Raw genomic sequence first — 19160 nt, 5'->3', positions numbered from 1 at the left:
CGGGGTGCTCTGTGGAAAGCTATGATCCCCAGTATGACACTGCACCAGCAGTAGTCGCCATCTCTGGGAACCCAGGGCCATGGTGCCCAGGCATGGGCCTGGAGGAGCCCATGGGGAGGTGAGCCCTGGGCATCTCTGAGTTGCTCTTGTTGCTCTCTGAGCCTCAGTTTCCCCTCCATCCATGGCCTGGTCTCCCGTGATGCCCAAGAGGCCCAGCGCCTGCCCAGAACATTGCCAACAGCAAGGCCATCTAGGTGCCTCCAGGGCTGGGTCTTTTCACCAAATTTATGGACCCGGAGCCTCGTCCCTCCCTGCTGTTCTGCCTCAGCGGGGGCAGAGCCAGGACCCGAGCCTGGCAGCCAGGCTTCCATGCACACATCTGGATTCCGGTTGACTGATGGTCCAGGCCTCCTACTCATAGGTGGGAAGCCCCCAATGACCTTCCCATCTCCCCTCCCCATCTTACAGAGGACAAAACCCAGCCCTCCCTTTGCACCTGTGCCTCCAGCAGCTGGGTTCAAGCCCTGCCCCCTTGGCTCACCAGCCATGAGAACCAGTGAGTCACACCAGGGCCTCTGTAACCCCATGAGTCAGTCAACGGAGGGGGTGACATTAGTGCTACTGGGCCAAGTGCTACGGAGAATTCCTAAGTGGATCCACATCCGCACCCGAGGAACCTCACGTGCAAAGGCCCTGTGGCGTGCGGAAGTACAGCAAGTTCCGGGACCAAGAAACCTGGGCATCTCATGCAGAGCTCTGGGAGAGTGGGCATGAGAGTGGACCGGCCATCGGGCAGGGAGTGGTGCTCAGGGGCCAGTCCAGGAGTTCAAGCTCTGCTCTGACCCCGTGCGCTTCTGGGCCCGAGCCTCAGTTTCCCCAGCTACACCACGGCCTGCTGTTTCTGTGGCTGCGGCAGCGGCTGGGAATCATTCTGTCCTCCACACCTCCCTCCCTCTGTCCTGGGCGTTTCCCTTCCGGTCTGCCTGGACGGTACTGCCCTGCCCCCACCCCTCTACCCCCACCCCTCCCACCGCCCACCACGAGGCCTCTCCTGAATGACTCTATTTATAGGCCGCAAATATTGGCCAGAAAGGAAATTTACATTTTTTTGAAAAAACGGAGCTCCGGTCCGCGTGAGCTTGCGTGCATTGACCAAGAAAGGCCCGGGGCGGGGATCGGCGGGCAGAGACGGCGTGCGGGCCAGCAGGCGGTGGGCGGCGGCCCCCGGCCCCCCGCGAGCACGGTCGGCAGCACCCGCCGGGAGAGCCGGGGAGGGCAGGCCGTCCGCGGGGGCCCAGGCGTGAGGGCGGCCGGAGCCTCGTCTCTGAGGCGAACCCTGCCCAGCCGCCTTGGCCGACCTCAGAAAAACATGTATTTTGATCAAAATGGGCCCTTTTTTAAACTGGTCACCCTGCGGGTCAGGGCACAGCCTGCCCCCAGCCGGTCCTGCATATTAAGCAGTGGCTTGGTCACCACCAAAAATAGATGTCCCAGCCCGGAGGCAGGGCTGTCCCGCCGCCCAGAGAGGGGGCAGCCGGCCCAGGCCCCGGAGTGTGGGCCCCGACGGCCGGCCGTGGGGAGCCCGTGCCCGGCACTCTGGGGGCCACTGCCCGGCACAGGGTGTCCCGGGGCCAGGCCAGGGGCAGGATGTGAACGTCGGGGAGCATCCAGGGGTGGGACCTGGGTGTCGGCCATGGCGGCCCGGGCCTGGTAGGGCCCGAGTGTGGCCCTGGCCCACGGGGCGGGGTGGCAGGTGGACGCCAGCAGGTCCCCAACCGCAAAGCCACATGCAGCGGGCAGCGGGCGGCCTGCCCCCCGCACGGGCCTCCGGCACCCTCCGGCCTGGGGCTACCCTTCTCCTCGGAGGCCGAGTCCACAAAATGGCTGACGGGGCCCTCCAGGCCGGGCGCTCACGCAGGGAGTCGCCGCGCGGAGCTCGTGTTTATTTTGCCGAGCGAACGGCCTTTCATTGCCCGGGTTCCGAGCGCTCCAGAGGCAGATGGAAATTTTTGTGGATTGAACACGGGGCTGAGGCGCGCTGGGCTGTTTGGGTTGGCAGCGCGCTGCCTCCCCACCCCGCTCCTCATCCGCGGCTCCCGCCCTCGTCACCCGAGCATCCATTCATGCCTCTGCTCCCCGTCCCCTCCCCCTTCCTCCACTCCCAGCCCTCGGCGCCCGCCCGCCCTCCCCCTGTCTTGGGGCGGCACTGGGGGGGAAGGGGGCACGCTGGCCCAGAGCAGGGCAGCCTCGAGCCAACCCCCTCTACAAGTTGGGAAGAGCCTGCAGGATGAGGGAAGACGGAGCGGACAGGCCGGCTCCTTGGGGTCCTTTTCGGACTGGGGGCCCCTCTGACCTCCAGATCCCCCTCTGTGAAATGGGAGCCGTGGGACAGACAAGGCAGACAGTGTGTGGGGAAGCCCGTGGGTCCAGCACCAGGAAAATGCTCAGCACACGAGGCCCGTCAAGGGGCCCGCTCCTGGGAAGGCAGAAGTCACCCAGGTAGCATGAGAGGCTTTACATCTCCCTCCCACTCGGGAGAAACCCTCTGTGTCTAGGTGGGACCTGGGCCTGCTGATCGGCAGGAAAGACCTTGGGGACAAGGGAGCAAGGCGTGGGGTATTCTAGGCAGAGGGCACAGCCCGTACAAAGGCCCTGCGGTGGGGCCGTGCCTGGTCGTCCGAGCGGGAGGCAAGCAGCAGTGCGGCCTGACCCGTGGGTTGAGGAGGAGACTGGAGAGTGAGGGGTGCACAGGTAACGGGCTGGGCCGACCGTCAGGCCCTGGGAGCCACCAGAAGAACTGGGACGTCGCTGGGGGGAGGTGGGAGTCTTCAGGGCTGAGCAGGGCAGAGAGCAGACTCTCGTTTTTAGCGATGGTTCTTGGCTCATTGAGAAGAGCCCATACGGGGCAAGTGTGGCTGCAGGCGGACCTGCGGGGGCCAGTGCGCCCCCTCCCACCCCTCCGCTGTGCCCACTGCCACCACCCCCGCCCTGGGATACAGGCTGGTCAGCGTGCACAGCCCCCGCTCTGTTCCCCGCCGGCCAGGAGCCACAGGTCAGATCTCACACATAAAGAGCCATCTGTGTGGGCAGCGAGGTGGCCGGCCAGCCTGCCGCCCGCACAGGGACACTCTATCCAGCAGGGCCCACACACCCCCACCCTGCTGGGCCACCAGCACCCACCCCCCGGCAGGAGCTCCTCGGGGCAGTGTGAGGCCCTGGCCCGCATAACTGACATCCGGGCAACCCTCATCACCTGGCCGCTCTCGGCCCCAAGAACCAGAGCAGTGAGGCCCAGCAGAGTGCCACTGGTCACAGGCTGGGCACCTCCTGGGCACAGCCGGCAACACACGGGGTCTTGGTTTTAAGGCTTTGTGACATTACCTTTTTCTAAGAAGGGTCGCATCCAGACACCAGGTGGAAATCATGTTAGCAGCTCCCCGAGAGTATCTTCTCAGCCCCGAACCATGTCCAGCACCCATGGGTGTCCTAGAAATTGAGACCCCTCTGGTCTGGACAGAGGGACTAGAAGTCACGGGAACAGTAAGTAGAGAAACCAGGAAAGGACGCGTCTCGAACCCCTGCAGGCGTGCGCGCGAGCTCCCGTTCCTTGTATGTCCGTTGAGCACCGACTACAAGCAGGGGTGGTCACCAGAGTGGGACGGGCTGATCTCTGCCCCGTGGAGCACACAGTCCAGCAGGCAGACTAGGGAGCACAGGGCCTGGAGCCGCAGGAGGGAATGAGGCGGGGGGCGGGGGGGAGCATGGGGTGGATGAGTGGCTGATGCAAAGGCCCTGGGGCCGGCGCTGGATGAGGCTGAGAGCAGGTGAGTTCTGCAGCCACCACCCTCTGAGCCATGTCTGTGCCACGCCTGTGCCACACCTGTCCCTCCCAAATTCCTCTCTCCTGGTGGTGGAAACTTGGGGAAGCCCACGTACTGCTCTCCTTTAAAGGCAAGAAGATGCCCCTGGGCAGGCAGAGGGCCCTGGGAAGGTGTGACTCATCACACCCTGGAGAGTGGCAGAGGGCAGGAGGGAGGGGCCAGGGTCACCTCCCACTCCCATGGCTGCTCGGCTCACCGGCACACAAGCCAGCTTACCATGCCCTGCCTCCGTCCTGCTGTCTGCTCTCTCTGCCCCCTGAGGGTGTCGTGGACTGGGTAGAAGCAGCTTACACAGAACAGGAGGCTCTGTGCCCTTTGCAGGGCTTCCCTGTGCTGGGGGCCGGAGGAGGAGCGAGTCCCGCCATCAAGGGTTGTGCCACTCGCTGGAGACACCACCGACAGGGCCTCGGAGGATTGGGTGGCCTGGCTTCTCTGTCCCCTTCCGTCTCCGTCTGTTCCCCAAACAGGAGTGGCACAGCCCAGCCAGCCTGCCTGTCTTTGCAGCAGCACCTGGGGACAGCCAGAGCTGAGAACCCTCAGGCACAGTTGGGCACCACAGTGCAGTCCCCTGGTCCAGGCCAGCTCCCCACCTGCCGGTCCACGCCACCCCAGTCCTGGCCAGCTCCAGCAGACCCTCAGACACTGCCACTGGGGTTCACCTGGGCTTTGACCAGAGTCATCAGAGGTCAGAGCACTGCCCTTCTCCTGCTGGCTTCAGGCTTCTTCTTGCCATGGTGACCCCCAGCCCCCCTGGCCTCAGAGCCAGCCACAAGGAAAACCACCGGATTTCTGAGTTCCATAAACCCCAGGGAGCCTCTCTCTCCCCCACTCAGGAACGTCCACGTGCCGGCGCCACCCAGCACAGCCACATGTGGCCACTGCCTCATCTTCTAGATGAGGAGATGCGTGATGGTCCCTGGGAGGCCCTGAGTGAGGACGCAGCCCGGCCCCCTGTCTGGCCCGCCCGTGGGCTCCCTACCCAAACCACACTTTGCACAATGACGGTCACTCTGCACTCGGCAGGTGAGCTGGGGAGACGCCCCCCGCCTTCCTCTCCCTGGGCCTTCCCAGCGTGTCCCTTCGTGGCCAGTCCCAGCCTAAGGAGCACCGCTTGTTCCCGGCTTTCTCCCCACTGGGTTTGCCATCACAGCCCTTTCCCACCACGGAGGAAGTGTCCCTCCAGCCTGTGGATCCCCAGCCCAGACTCAGGGCTGTCCGTCCCCCTGCCTCTGAGCTGAGGCCCCCCATAGTGGGCAGACTGAGGCCTGGGGCAACAGGCAGGCCTTGCAGGTTCCCTGGGAAGCTCAGGGCCTGTCCCTGTCCCCACACGAGCCCATGGCTGCACTGTCCCTACCCACAGCCCCTGACAGATGTGGCGGCAGCCGGACATGAGGACAGGTGCTGACCTGAGAGGCCTTCCTCTGGTAGTGAACGGTTCCTGTGTGGGGCCGGCTGGTGCCTGTCCCGGACCTTGCCCCTCAGGGCGTGGGAGAGTCTGCCGTGCCCGGCTGGTGGTGGGCGGTGGCACACCATCCCACGCGGCCATGTGGCACATTGTTCTGACCTCACCGGGGCTGTCCCCATCATCCTGGGATTTATGAGGACTCGGCCTGCAGCCCTGAGTCAGGCCATGCCAGGCAGGCCCAGAGAGGCTCGACAACACCTCCCCAGGGGGATCCGTGACTGCGGATGGTCCCTCTTCTCCTGCGTCTCCCACTGGCAGGCAGGTGGGCAGAGCTCTGTGCCGAGGGCGAGTGCACACCAGGGATGGTCTGACGCTGGCTCCGGTCTCCCCCTAAAGCCCCCGCCCAGAGCACCCAGGGCTGAGCCAAACCCGCACCTGCTGCCCACACAGCCCAGCCTCGACCCTGGCCGCCCTCGGCCCTCCCACTGGGGCCCAAGCGGCCTCCCCCGCGCACCTGTGACCACACTATGGCGTCTCAAAGGCTCTCCTTGCCCTGTCCGCAGGGCCAGCTCCTGTTCCTGCAGGCCTTCTCGGCTCTGGCCCTGCTCTTGGGCCCCGGGGGGCTTCTCACACCCAGTCTTCGCCTGTGCCGAGCCCAGCTCGGGGCGCTCTGTGCATGGGTGTGGGGTGAGCAGTGGGGGAGCCAGGGGCGCGTCTGCTGCCCGCTCTCCGTTCGGCCTCTCCCCGCCACCGTCAGAAGGGGTCACGGCCTAGGCAGCTCAGGCCACCTGCAGGTCCCCAGCGCTTACGTAGCCCGCAGAAGCCTTCCTCGGGCGCACGGCTGCGTCGCAGGCCCCCTCACCAGCCAGGGTCACCTTAAAAATAGCGTGGCGGGGTTCGCAGCAGCAGGCTACGCGTTTGGGCTAATTCATCGGTAACAGCAACTAATGCCATGTTCCCTAAAAAAAAAAAAAAAAAAGGAATACCCTCTCTATTTCCTCATTAACATAATTGCAAACAGAACGAATCTTTCTTGATTTCATGTAAACAACAGCTTGAAATAGTTTATAACCCTTGCAGGTATCAAATTAAGTTCTTACTTATGGTCTGGAAATTAATTACCCTTGCAGCGAGACAAATGTGAAAACTGTGTATTTTTGACAAGAAAATTAAGCAGCTATTGGGGGAAATGTAACCTAATCGTCACCGAGAAAATTGTTTATAAATCGATGGCGCGTTGTCTGAGCCGTCGCCCCGCCGTCGGCGGGGGCCCGGGTGGCTTACGGGCTTGTGTTCGCCTCCTCTGGGGCTGGTTTGGGCGATTGTTGGGGTTGCAACAGAGGAGGGGTCAGAGGGGCTAAGAGCAGGGCAGGGAGGAGGGGAAGCCCACGGGAAGGGGTGAGGAGGGAGGGGAAGCGGGCACCGGATCGGCGACCACACAGCAGCAACAGGGACCCGACCCGGCGGAAGGAGGGAGCAGCTCCCTCAGGTCACTGGAAGGAGAGCTCCCGGGCGAGGGGCAGCACGACCAAAGGCCCTGGGGCAGAGCTGTGTCTGGAGCAGATGGGAGGCCGGGTGCCTGCACAGTGGTGCAGAAGAGGGGCTCGCGGACACAGGTGGCGGTCTGTGGTGGGCCAGAGCCTAGCGTGTGCGTGGGCTGCGCGTGTGTCCCCCCCCAGATGGCCGGAGGGCAAGTCCAGAGGAATGAGGTCACCCTGTCCTCAGGGGCTGGATTGGAGCCGTTGGCACTCGCTCACCACGGTCTGTCCTGTGAGCGCCAGCCGGCACCACGGCTCTGTCCCCTGCGGTGTTCCCTCCTCCAGGAGTGGGATTTCTGCATCCACATCGCGAGGATTTACCAGACTTTCTCCGTGGTCAGAGACGTCCACAGCAGGAGTGAGGTCCCCAGGACAGGCCGTGGCAGGTGCACGGAGGGGTGTGGCTATGGGAAGCCACTCCAAGTTCCAGGGGCCCCGCCCCCCAGACCCTCACCCCCCATGCAGCCCCTCTCCATCTCCCCTGCCTTGGCCCCCACCTGGGCATTCCCCTGTGGTAGCCCCAGGGACGTGACATGCAGCCTGACAAGGTGGTGGGGAGGGGCCAGAGGGGACATGCCCGCTGGGGCGCAGCCTGTGGGGGCGGCTGGTGGGGCGGGCGGGGTGGGGTGGGGGCGCCGGAGCCGACACCCGGCCTGGCTGGCATCATTTATGCCCGTGGGCACCTCAGTTTCCTCTGCCCTGAAGTGGGGGACGGGAACGGCCACAGGGCTGATGGGGGTTGGCACGCACCAGGTTGCACACCCAGAGCTGGTATGTAGCACACACCGGGGGCGACGGGCGAGCCCAGCTTTCCAGGCTGCGGAATAATGCAGCAGCGGCGCGTGGCAGAGAGCGGGCAGGCCCCGGACAGGAGGGGAGGGTCTGATGGGGTCGGTGCTCACGAGTCCATGACCATGGGACCAGACCCATGGCCGCCCAGTTTGGAGAACATTCCGGAAGGAGAGTGAAGGCAGGGGACCAGCAAGCCGCCCGGGGTGGTGCTGGCCAGGGGAAGGTCTGCGTGGCGCCAGAGCCGACCAGAGGCGGAAGCGACGGCCTGTGGTGCAGGCCTGGGGCGGGACCGGGTGGCGGCTCAGTGGCCTTGCCAGTGGCTGAGATGGGGTGGCACCGTTCGGGACTCTGGGGTCATGTGCTTGTCCACTCCAACAGGACACCCTGAAAGTCTCGTGGTGGAAACACATCAGGGGGCGCGCTCGGCGTTCCCCCAGGGCCCCTACACCCGCCTTCCCCCCAGATGGCAGCTTCCCGTCATGCCAGCCGGCCCATCGGATCGGTCAGCGCGTGCTGTTGTAACAAGCACCGCAGACCAGGCGGCCTGAGCCGTGGACCTTCGGTCCCCACACCTCTGCAGACCGCTGGTGCATGGTCACAGCCGGGCACAGCCATCTGGTGAGGACGCTTCCCGGCTACGGACCGCCACCTTCTGACGGTCCGCACCCAGCCTCCTCTGGGCGCGAGGACGCGCGTGGACCCCAGCCGCACCTCGCCCTCATTACGCCTCCAGGTGTCCAGATGCGGTCCCCGGGGCAAGGCTTAGCATGTGGATTTGGGGGGACACAGTTCGGTCCGTCACACACACCCACCGCTGGGCACCCGAGCGCGGAGCCCGGCATCACCCCAAGCTCCTCCCACAAGTGAGGCGCAGGGACCACAAGCAGGAGGTTAGGGAGGGAGAACTGGGGGCCCTTGGGTCATGCCCGTGGGCCAGGTCAGTGCAGCCCAGCCCTGTATGCGGTGAGCAAACCCGCGTCCGGGTGGCTCCCCGTCTGCCAGTGACCTCAGAAGCCCCCGCCCGCAGGCCCGTCGCCAGGAACAGAGGGAGCCCGCAGCGGGGTCTTGGCCTTCATTCGCCTCCGTGGTCAGGAGGGTGGGAAGCTGCGGGGTCAGGCGTGAGACCCCGCCCTCCTGCTCCCCAGCTGCAGGACCCCGCCCCGGTGGGCCTCCCTGCGCCTGCCTATCCTCGCTGGAAATCCAGGATGAACCCCGGCCCCCACTGCTCTGAGGTGGGCCCCCGGGGGCCCATGGGAAGAACGATGCTGACCCTGAGGAGGCACGTGCCCAAGCCCGCAGGTCCGTGTGCGGACCATCTGGGGACCGGGACAGCGCTGGCAAGGTGGCCTGACCTCCACCCTTCTCAGTGGGGACCGGGCCCCCTGGAGCCCCACCCGGCACTGGGGTCTGGGGTGGGGTTCGGTCTCGGCTCTCAGCAACTCCCTCCTGCCACTTCCAGACCCCAGACAGCTCCTCCGTCTCCCACGAACTAGCCTTGGGACATGGGCAGCCCATGCCTCTCTCTGAGCCTCTGTGTTCCCACTGAGACAATGGGGCGATGAGAGACCCCAGCTCAGAAGAAGCAGGGGGTTCAGTGGGATGGTCCATGTTCAGCTTGAGGGCGGGCCAGGGAGGGAATTTTGCTCTTACTGCTATAAAGGGGGTTCAGCCGGTGATGGGGCGGCCCCGTGACCAGCAGCCCAAGAGTGCTGAACCACTCCCTGGCCTTGGGGAAGGCTCTGTGGAGCCTTCTAGACTGCCCAGGCAACTAAGGAGGAGAACAGGAAGACAGCGGGCTCTGACCTGGCCCCCGCCCCTGGTCAGCGGGACCTGGGAAACATCACAGCCTCCCAGACCGGGTCAGTGTGATTCACCATCTTGAGGGGCCAGCCCTGGAATGGAGCCCCCCTTGCATGCCGGCGGCCGCTCATTCATTAAAGCCATGCCTGAGCTGGGTCCATTGAACCCCCAGCCACCCCTCTGGGGCCCTGGCCCCATCTCCATGCCCTCTCATTGAGGTCTGTCCTCTGGGGTTGGTGGCTTTGGCAGCCCTCCTACCTAAAGGGACCAGAGCGTGGCCGCTGGAGTCCCCAGGAAGTGAGGACAGCCCTGGCGGAGGCTGACCCCCCCCCCCCCCCCAGTGCAGCACTTTCCAGGGGACAGAGGGGTGTGGAGGCTCCAGGTCCAGCAAGTGGGGCTTTGCAGAGGGAGGGGAACACAGAGAGGATTGTCTATGGAAGCCTGTGGGCTGGAAACAGTGAGGCCGGAGCTGGCTCCCCAGCTCTTCCCCTGCAGGACGGGGTCCCCATCCACCCAGGCCCCCCGCAACAGGCCCCAGCAGCAGGGCCCAGGAAGCCCCCAGCCCTTCTGGCAGAGCCTCAGCACGGCCCATGTTGGCCCGGCTCCCCGCCCATGGCCAGGGGTGGGCTAGGCAGTCCTCTGGGCTCGTTGGCTCCGTGTAGCCGCCCCTGGGCCCCCCTGACCTCAGTTCGTCCATGAGACCCCCTGGGACACGCCCTGCCCCAGCCATGCTCCATGAGCAGAAAGTGGGCGGGCAGCACAGTCCTTATGTGAGCTGGGCTTTGGGGCACCTGCCTCGCAGCCCCCTCAGACCTGGAGGCTGAGACGGGACAGAGGGGGCAGAGAGGCCAGCAGCCCCGACCCCAGCCAGGGCCCCGTGCCGGACACACCCAGGGTCCGACGTGGCCATGCAGGAGGATTCTGGGGCTGCCTGAGCCGATCGCAGAGAACTAAACAGTGTCCACGAGTCGAGCGGGGCCTCCGAGGGGCCGCGTTAGCCTGCGCGGAGCGAGGGCTTGGCTAGGCAGCAGCACTCCTGGCCAAGGGTCAGCCTCAGCCAAGGCGGGGATGGGCCGGGGTGGGAGCCCGGCCTGCAAGCCCTACCGGCAGGGCTGGGAGAGGGGAGCCCAGCTGTGTGTGGGTGGGGGGTTGTCTGCCGAGGGCTCCGGGCTCCTTGTGCAAAACACGTTCTCAAGCCAGAGGGGCTGCAGGGACCCCGCACGCTGGAGACGCGCCTCAGTCCCCAGGAGCTCTTACGGCACCCTGGGCTGTGGTCGGGAGCCACAGCGGGTGGACCCCCCCACCCCCACCCACCTCACCCCAGCAGGCAGAGCTGATGAGGAGGTGGGCATGTTGGGGGAGAGGCTGTGTGCTAGGGTTGGGGAGGGGGTTCGGAGCAGCCTGCCGGGACTGGGGCACGCACGCCTGGACCTGTGCCCTCTGCAGCTCTGCTGCCGGCCCCTCTCCTGCCTGCCTGCCGCGGCCTGCCCCCCAAATGCCCGGACTGCCACCTGCCCAGACCTGCCCCAGGAGCTCCCAGGGCCCTTCTTTCTCTCAGCCACCTCCCCTGCTCCTCTCTCGGCCTCTCTCCTACCCTCCCGCCCCCAGCTCAGCCCCACCCGCCCCTGTAGTCCTGCCCTACAGTCTCATGGGTACCCGGGACACTCAGGAGCCCCGTGACTGCCACTGGCGCCGGCTGCCAAGCCCACAGCCCCAAGGTCAGTGGCCAGCCCGGGGTGTGGAGCCACTTTGGGTCCTCTGCTGTGACCCCTGGCAGGGCCCATTCGTTTCAACCCCCAGACCCGTGCAAGGCAGAGCCACAAGTTGCTGGGGGCCAAGGGGCAGGCCAGAGGGGGCAGGTGCCCTGCCCGCCGTGGTGTTGTGGGCACCCCTGCGTGCGGAAAGAACCAGGAACTGCTTCTGCATCTCAAGTTGGAGGTGTTTCAGGGGTCGCTCGGTTCTCCACGATAGCCGATAGCCAGTCGGAAGAGAAGGCGGCAGGTGCCCTGTTCCCAGCGCGCCCAGCACCGGCTCTCCACCCCACCCACAGATGCGACTCCTCTCCGACATCGGCCTCCGTGAAGTCACCTTGTGAGAGGGAACTGGGGCTTGGAGCGCTCCGGCACCCCAGGGTCACGCTGCCCACAGGATGACCCGTTCGCTGAGCGCCGAGAGCGGCAGGCACGGTGGCACAGTGGTGCTGAGGGGACGGTGGGCACTCGCGCCCGCAGCAGAGCCATGTGCCCCTGGCAGACGGGCAGGGTGCAGATAGCCGTGCCCACCTCGGGCTCAGGCCTTGGGCTTGTGTGGCCCTGGAGCAAAGCACTGGGGGGCTTTTCTGGGGTGCCAGATGGAGCTGGAGCTCCCGGGGAGAACAAGGAAATGAGGAAGGCGGTATGATTTCTGGGGGGGCAGCCAGGGGTCGGGGCTGCCCTTCCCAGTCGGAGCGGCGAGCCGCCATCCACGTCCTGGTCACGGCTCTTAGACGGGTGGGACCAGCCTCACCTGGGAGCCTGACGCCACACCCCCAGCGCCAGGTGCCCTGATTGCCTCCGGTGCAGCAGGCACCACCACCCTTCCATGGTCCTCGAGGACGCCTGGGCGCACAGCCTCATAGCTCTGAGCCACACGGTAGGCTTTGTCCCCAACCCGCAGGGCTTTTTGCAGGGGACCAGTGATAACGCTTTGCACCGGGGAGACTGGGCAGCATCACAAACCAGATAGGACGTTGGTGACACCAGCTGTTTGGGGGGAAAATTTAAGCTACTGCATCACTGTAGGGACACGAGCGAGACACCGAAGGTGATGAGGCCGTAGATGCAAAATCGAAACCGTTGTAAAGGCACAAGTGGGAAGAAGGTGTGAGTAGCCAGCCCACAGGCAGCAGACAGTGGGGGCCTCCATCCAGCTCTGCTATGGGGCGAAGAGCCGGAAACAGGGAGCCAGGCTGCCCCGCTATGCCCCTCCCTGCCAGACCCTTCCCACCAAAAACCGCAGGTGACGATGGAAAGATGTTTTTTAGTAAAAAAGCATAAAGGGGGTGTCCAAGAACTGGAAGGAGGGTTCACAAAATGAAGGGTCACAAAGACTGAAAAGAGGCTTCACTGCTTCTGTCCTCAAAGACAGGGCTGGTCAACCACAGCCTGGAGGTCTGATCCGGCCCCCGAACTGCTTCTCTAAATAAAGTTTTATTAGAACACAGCCATGCCCACTCATGTAGGATCCACATCTGGCCACCCTCCCGAGGCAACGGCAGAGCCCAGGAGCCATAACAGAGACCATGAGACCCTCAACACCTAAGATATTTGCCACCTGGCCCTTGACAGAAAAGCTCGCAAACCCTCGGTCTAAAAACCTAAATGGAGAGATGCGAGGTCAGCAAAAATGAATGTGAGTTCTGTGCTGGTGACGCCCAGACGAGATGGGCCTAGACTCTGGTGCCCCTTCCAGAAAGTGTTCCGATGACGTGGGTCAGACTGCGGCTCTCACTGTGACCCTGTCACCGTCCGCCCAGGCGTCTGCCCCAAAAACAGATCCGAGGTGACCCAAACACCAGTTGAAGCAAACCGGCCGATCACAGTCTTGTTTTAACAGTGAAACATCAGAAACGGACCGCCCGGCCGACTTTCGAGCAGGGGGGACGGTGTGATGCTTCCAGGGACCTGGGAGAAGGCCCGGTGTACGAGGTGACTCGGAGACGAACAGGGCACCGCCCGGTCCCCGCGGGCAGTGTACGTGTGTGCGAGTCGAACACCACCTCGCAGGAGCATGGGCTGTGCCTGCCGTCGGTCTCCTGGGGGTGGGCCTCCAGCTGCACGTTTGAGGAGATTTTTCTCTATTTTCCAAAACGTTCCGTCCTGAGTGGTTCTTGTTCCAACAAGGGGGAAAGGGGAAGCAGGAAGCATGGAGGGGAAGAGAGTCTGAGGGTCTGGGCCACCTTGTCTGGGAAGCACGGTGACCCCGAGCTGGGCTGGGGGACCTGGGGCCCGCTCGACCCTCTCGTCCAGGCTGGGTCAGTGGCCAGGCACCGGGACCTTGCCGCTCTGCTTGCTGGGAGCCACTGGGAAGACTGTGCCTCGTGTAGGGTGGGCAGGGTGTCTCCCCGGGGCTCCCTCTCCGGACCCACTCCCAGCCTGCCTGCCGGCCGCACACCCCAACCCATTCCCTCCGTGGGCTGGGCAGCCTCGGGCCACTGCCGGGGGCACAGTGAGGCTCGGGGCCCCCTTCGAGGTCACTCCCCGAGTTGGGGCTCCTCGTGATGCCCTCCCCAGCCCCGGCTCCAGAGCCTCTCCTAGGCCTTCAGCCTGTCCAGCCTCCACACCGGCTCCCCATTTAGAGACGGGGGAGCGGCCCAGAGGCAGAGGGACCCAGCCAAGTGGCCGCTCGGGCCGGGCGCGAGAGAGTCGCGGCTCTTCCCAGAAGCGTCAACATTTCCTTGTCACAAAATGAACTAAATGCGACAGTGAACGGGGGGGCGGGGGGGGCAGGGGGCGGGGGGGGCAGTTTTTAAATTGCCGCTTTGAGCCATTTGGAAGTCTGCTAATTATTCTCTTGGGGAAAGAAATGCAGGTTCATTATTATAATGAGCTTTGGGCAAATATTTCATCGAGTTTGACGAGCTGCCGCGGCCCGGAGGAGCCCGGCCTCCCTCTGAAAGGCCTCCCGCCCGCCCCGGAGCTAATTGGCCCGGGGGCCTCGCTGTGCTGTTTGCACTCGCTCATGAAAGGCCCCCGCTTTGATGTCGGGGACCAGATAAGGAGGGCCGCGGGGACCGCGCGGGAGAGGGTTCGAGCCGCCCGCCGGCCAGGCCTCCCCGCCGCCTGCTCTGGGCCCCGGGCCAAGGCGACGTCATGAGGTAACTGCACAGGCCGTGCCGCCTGAAAAAATATGCTTTTGTTTCACTAAGAAATCTCTCGCTGGAACACGCCCCGCAGGCCCTCGGCCCTCCTTGGGCCGGCCACCGCCGGGCGGGGCCCTCCTGCTCCGCACCGGGCACGGCGGCCTGCCCGGGACGCGTGGCCTCGAGGCAGGCCGGGCGCGGCCCAGTGCGGTCCCCTGACGGAGCTCGCCCCAGACCTGCCCGGAGCCCCGGCCTCCCCGAGCTCCGGGACTCCCCAGGACGCCCCCAGTCTTCCCGGCCCCCCCCCCGTCACCCCACCCCACTCTCTCCCGTCCTCTTCCGCGACTCCCCCCACATGCGGGCCTCAGTGACCCCTCTCGGCCCCCTTGCTCGGCCGCCCTCAGGGGCCGCCCAGCTGGGGCGGGGGCAGACCAGGATGTGGGGTGACCGCGCCGCGCCTCGCGTCTTGGGTCTCCTGGCGACAGCCCACCCCACCGCCTCGCCCGCCTCTGTCTCTGCGGTCCCCTGCCTTCAGGAGGCCCGGAGGACGGCGGCCCTGCCTTCCGGAGCGCAGAGAGCAGCCCGGCCACCCACCTCCGGGTCTGCGGCGCCACTGCTGCCCCAGCCCGTGCGCCTCCCCCGTCGCCATCCCGAAGCCTCCTTCCCGGGCCTCCCCAGCTCCCCGAAGCGCCGCCATCTCGCCTGTCGGGGGCGCGAGTGGCATTCCCAGCAGAGAAGGCCGGGTGCGGACCCTTGCCTCCCCGCTTCCTAGCGGCGTGACCCCAGGCCCCCCACGCGGCCCCTCTGAGCCTTGGCTTCTGCGTCTGTAAGGAGGAGACGGGGGGGGGGGGGGGGGGGGGACACGGACTCCGGGCCCCGGGCCAGGGTTACCTGCAGCCCTGTCTGCACTGCACCTGGCCAGGCGCCCGGCATGTGGCAAGGTGGAAGCTCTCGGCTCCCGCCCCCTCTTGTGGGCACCACTGTGGGCACTGTTGTGGGTTTGTCTTCCCCGCCCCCTGCCAAGCGCCAGACAGAGGTTGGACGCCATCTGCCTGGGGCCTCGAGAGCCTGGTGGGCTGCGGCTTGAGGCGACCGTCTCCAGGCTGACCCGGCGTCCGCCGCCCCTGCCCAAGCTCCTCACCGGTCCCAGGCAGGGAATGTGCCGCCGCTGCTGGGGGACAGGACGGCGCCCCTGGCCTGACGGGGCTGCCCCCCATCAGAAACACCAGACCCAGATACCGACCGCGCAGGAGCAGAGCAGGGCATGGGGACAGGGCCGGAGGACCGGGGGAGACCTCCGAGGGAGGGGTGCCTGAAACTAGCTCTCCGGGTTGCTATGAATTTCCGGTTTCAGTGCGGGCCTGACGAGGAGGAAACAGAAAGACCCTAATTTCTTCATACATGACAGTCACTAATTTCATTCAACGAAAGTGTTCAGATAGATGTTTTAGGTCTACTTGAATGTCTAGAAAATTCAAACAGCACAGAAAGGTCCAAAACCAAAAGTGAAAACCTCCAGAGCTTCCCTTCTGTCCCTGAGGATAACCCTTGTTATCTCAGAAACACCCATCTTTAATGTGAGGGGCCGCGTCTGAGACACGGGGGTGCATGTTGCCCAGAAAACAACAGTGGGAGAAGACGTAGTCGCTAAATGGGTGTGTGGCTGAAGGGTGGGGCTGGACATACGCGCGCGTGTGCGTGGACGGATGGCAGGATGGGGGACAGACAGCCAGAAATTATTATAAATACGGTAGTGCTACTTCTGATTCATTCATTTTTCTCAACAAAGAAAAGAGTGAAATCAAAAAGTGCTGAATGTAGATGAACGTTTCTTCACCAAAGGAGACGCTCATTTCTAAACATCACTTTCAGGTCTGGGGGCAGGGGAGCATCCTAAAATGTGGGAAGTAGGAGTCCTTGTGGGTTCTGTGGTCTTTCAACGTCACGTGGTGGTGAGCGAGGCTGAGACCCGGCCCGCCTCGCTGCCTCCCGGGTGAGTCGTGTCCGTGTTGTGGTCAGGACCACTAGCCCTGGCCAGGCCCTACTCCCCGCCACGGGTTTACCTTGATTCCGCGTTAAGATGGCGTCGGGCTCACCTGCCGCCCACTCCTCTGTACTTTATTTCAGTTCTGATGACTCTCTTGGTTAGACAGATTTCTTCCTCGAGGGGTCAGCTCTGGAGGGTCCCGTAGACCTTGCTGTCTTTCTCCCCTTGTCCCCTCCACGTGCCCAGATCCAGGCTGCTGTCCTGCCTCTCGGCCGCCCGCCCCCACCCCGCCGTGTCCTGGCCCTGTTCCCTTTGGATCCCGCCTTCTTTCCTACTCCAATCGGGGCTTGTCCTCCTGAAGCCTCCTGGCTAGCATCAGCCTAGAACTTGCCTTCAGGACGATCCCAGGTGGGACTTCCTGTCCCTAGATCGTGTGGCTTCCCAGGAAGAGACGCGTGGCGTGGAAGGCAAGCATTCTGAGTGCTCAGCACATCCGGAAATAGCTTCACTCAATCCTCGTGCCTGTCGGTAGTTGAACCAGGTGTAGAACTGCAAGTTTTCGTGCAGGCCCATCCCGAGGTCTTCTGGCCTCCAGACTTTGTGTGCTACCTCTCCTGCCTGCCTTAGCCCCAAGAATCCCCTTGCTCTGTTCCCTGGAATTCGTCTGTATCTACATCCTAGCCTGGGGGGCTGCCTTTCCCAGCGAGGTTCCCTCGCGGCCGACTTTGTCCACCGAGGGTGTGTAGTATCCGGCAGACCCTCTGGGGACTTGAGTCCTTGAATGCCAGAAGGTTCTCTTTATTATTTCTGACCATGTTCTTCATGACATATCCTTGTTATCTCTTCTGAATTCCTCTTAACCAGAGGGAAGACATTTTAAATGAATCTTCGATGTCTCTTTCTCTCTTTTCTACTTGTAGGATTATGTCCTCGACCTTGGTCGGTGGCGTTGCATCGGCCGCCCTGTCTCCAGTGTCCTGTCCTCTTGCTCTCTCCCATTGGGGGTCTGCTCCTGCCCTTGCCTGGTGGGTGTAACAGTTTCTGGAATCTTTCCGGGGATTCCAGATACATTTTCACATCTTGAGATCACCTCGCTTCCTGATCCTCTGTCTCTGGTCAGCCTGGCCCCTCTTTCATGTTCCGAGCGTTTTCAGATGTTTGCTCGGGGTCCGAGCGCGGATGGGCTTGCTGGCATTAAGCTGTGTCAGCTGTGATGGGTGGGGTACCAGCCACTGCCCTGACGGACACCATGTGTCCCTGTGTGGGGGGCTCTGGTTCCGAGGGCTTGTCTGGAAGCACGGGGCTGGCGGCTGGGAGCCCACGGGGAAGACACGCCCGTGTGGCAGAGGGATAGGTGAGAACCTCACCCCCCGTCCTGTGTCCCCACTACCCCCTCGGTGCTGCAGGCAGTTTCTCAGCATGGCATTTGGTGGGCCTGGCCTCGGCACGACCCCGGCCCCCGGCTCACCAGGATGTCTCTGTCCCATACCACATACTTCGGTTGTGCCACAGCCTGGCCAGGGGACCCCCCTGCCATCACACCGTGCCCCCCTCCCGCACGGCTGGTGGGAAGCCCCTGAGCCCGAGACCTTCTCCCCTCGGGTGGAGTCAGCCCGAGGCACATGGCCCGTCATCCCCAGGGATCCCGGCCAGGGTGATCTGCCGTCTGGGGTCTGGGCAGCTAGCCTCTCGCCCTCTGTCAGGCTATGGTTCTGGGGACACCTGCCCAGACTCCCCCAGGGCAGGGAGGATTAAATGCAGAGCCCTTCCCATGGTGAAGCCCTTCCCATGGCGCCCAGCCCGTCGGCGCGAGCTGCCACCGGCTACGGCGTCTGTGGGACCGCACAGGGCAGGGCGGAGGCCTCCTGAGTCTGTCCTACCTTCTGCTTCCGGGGTGGCAGGGCTGCTGGGAGGACCGGAAGGGGCAGCTTGGCGGCAGTGGGAGAGGTCGCGTTGCTGAGACTGTCGTCCTGTCTGTAACGTAACGGGGAGCGGAGAGGGTCCACGGTACCTGGAGACGAGGGAGCTCTCGCCGAGGCCACTGTCGGTGAGGCCACGTCACCACCATCAGATTTCACGCAGGCGCCCGCAGGGGTGCTGGTGCTCGCCAGGGCCACAAGAACATGCCATGAGTCAGGGTCTCTCGTCCCCATGGGCTGGTGGGCAGGCCGGACTCATTCTCACCATGATGGCAGAGGCGCCCACTCTCTCCGCCAGGGTCACTTGGCCAGCGCACGGCCCCGCCCACCTCTCAGTCCCCAACAGCCCCCTCCCAAGTTCCCAGCCCCGACTCTTGGGCCCGGGGGTTCTGGCAGCGGGGGTTCCAGCCCCAGCCTTGCCTCTGACCTGTAGTGCCACCTCATGCAGGTTGAGGGTTCTAGCCTCAGTTTCCTTACCTGCAGAATGGGGACGAGTCATGCCAAGTCCCAGTGGTGGTCCTGGCACGGGAGGGGCCGTGCAGACCTGTGCACTGTCCCATGGGTGGCTGCAGGGGCAGGTGTCGCCTCGGAGCCGTCCCAGCTCAACGCCCAGCAGCAGCACGGGCCAGTCCCAGGTGAACCCCGCATCCAGCCCCACGGGCCCACCACGCTCCTTCCCCGCTGCCCCTCAGCCTGCCCTGCAGGCCCCTGCTGTGTCAACCCCTCCTTAGGGAAGCCAAATCGGGCAGTCTCACCCCTGCACTGAGCCCTCACCCAGAAATCTGGTCCTGAAACCCAACTTTCGATTTCAAGAAATAGAAACTCACCCCAAAACTGCCAGCATGAGGAAGGCGACGTGCTGACTCCCATACCAGCCAAGTCCCAGAGAGAAGTGGCTTCAGGTGTGTCTGGATCCAGGGCTCAGAGGTGCGGAAGGCGGCGAAGGGCTTTCAACAGCCCATGGGCCACGTTGGGTGGTAGGCCCGTGGCTCGGGGCT

At 64.3% G+C, this 19160-nt stretch overlaps 1 protein-coding gene across 6 annotated transcripts in view; it reads left to right on the top strand.

Annotated features, from left to right (window-relative positions):
- Positions 1-19160, top strand: part of KCNQ1 (potassium voltage-gated channel subfamily Q member 1) — a 308703-nt gene that overhangs the window by 253701 nt on the left and 35842 nt on the right. For 4 of the 6 annotated variants that reach the window (XM_059150971.1, XM_059150927.1, XM_059150937.1 and 1 more), the window contains exon 16: positions 17164-17268. The exons of the other annotated variants lie outside the window; for them this stretch is intronic. In XM_059150971.1, coding sequence (XP_059006954.1) covers positions 17164-17268 — 105 coding nt within the window. The remainder of the gene's footprint in view (positions 1-17163; positions 17269-19160) is intronic. 6 annotated transcript variants of the gene reach the window in all.

Source organism: Mustela lutreola, chromosome 1, assembly GCF_030435805.1.
Source record: "Mustela lutreola isolate mMusLut2 chromosome 1, mMusLut2.pri, whole genome shotgun sequence".
Classification (NCBI taxonomy): domain Eukaryota; kingdom Metazoa; phylum Chordata; class Mammalia; order Carnivora; family Mustelidae; genus Mustela; species Mustela lutreola.
Note: the sequence above shows the minus strand (reverse complement) of the source record. Positions and strands in the feature narration are given on the sequence as shown.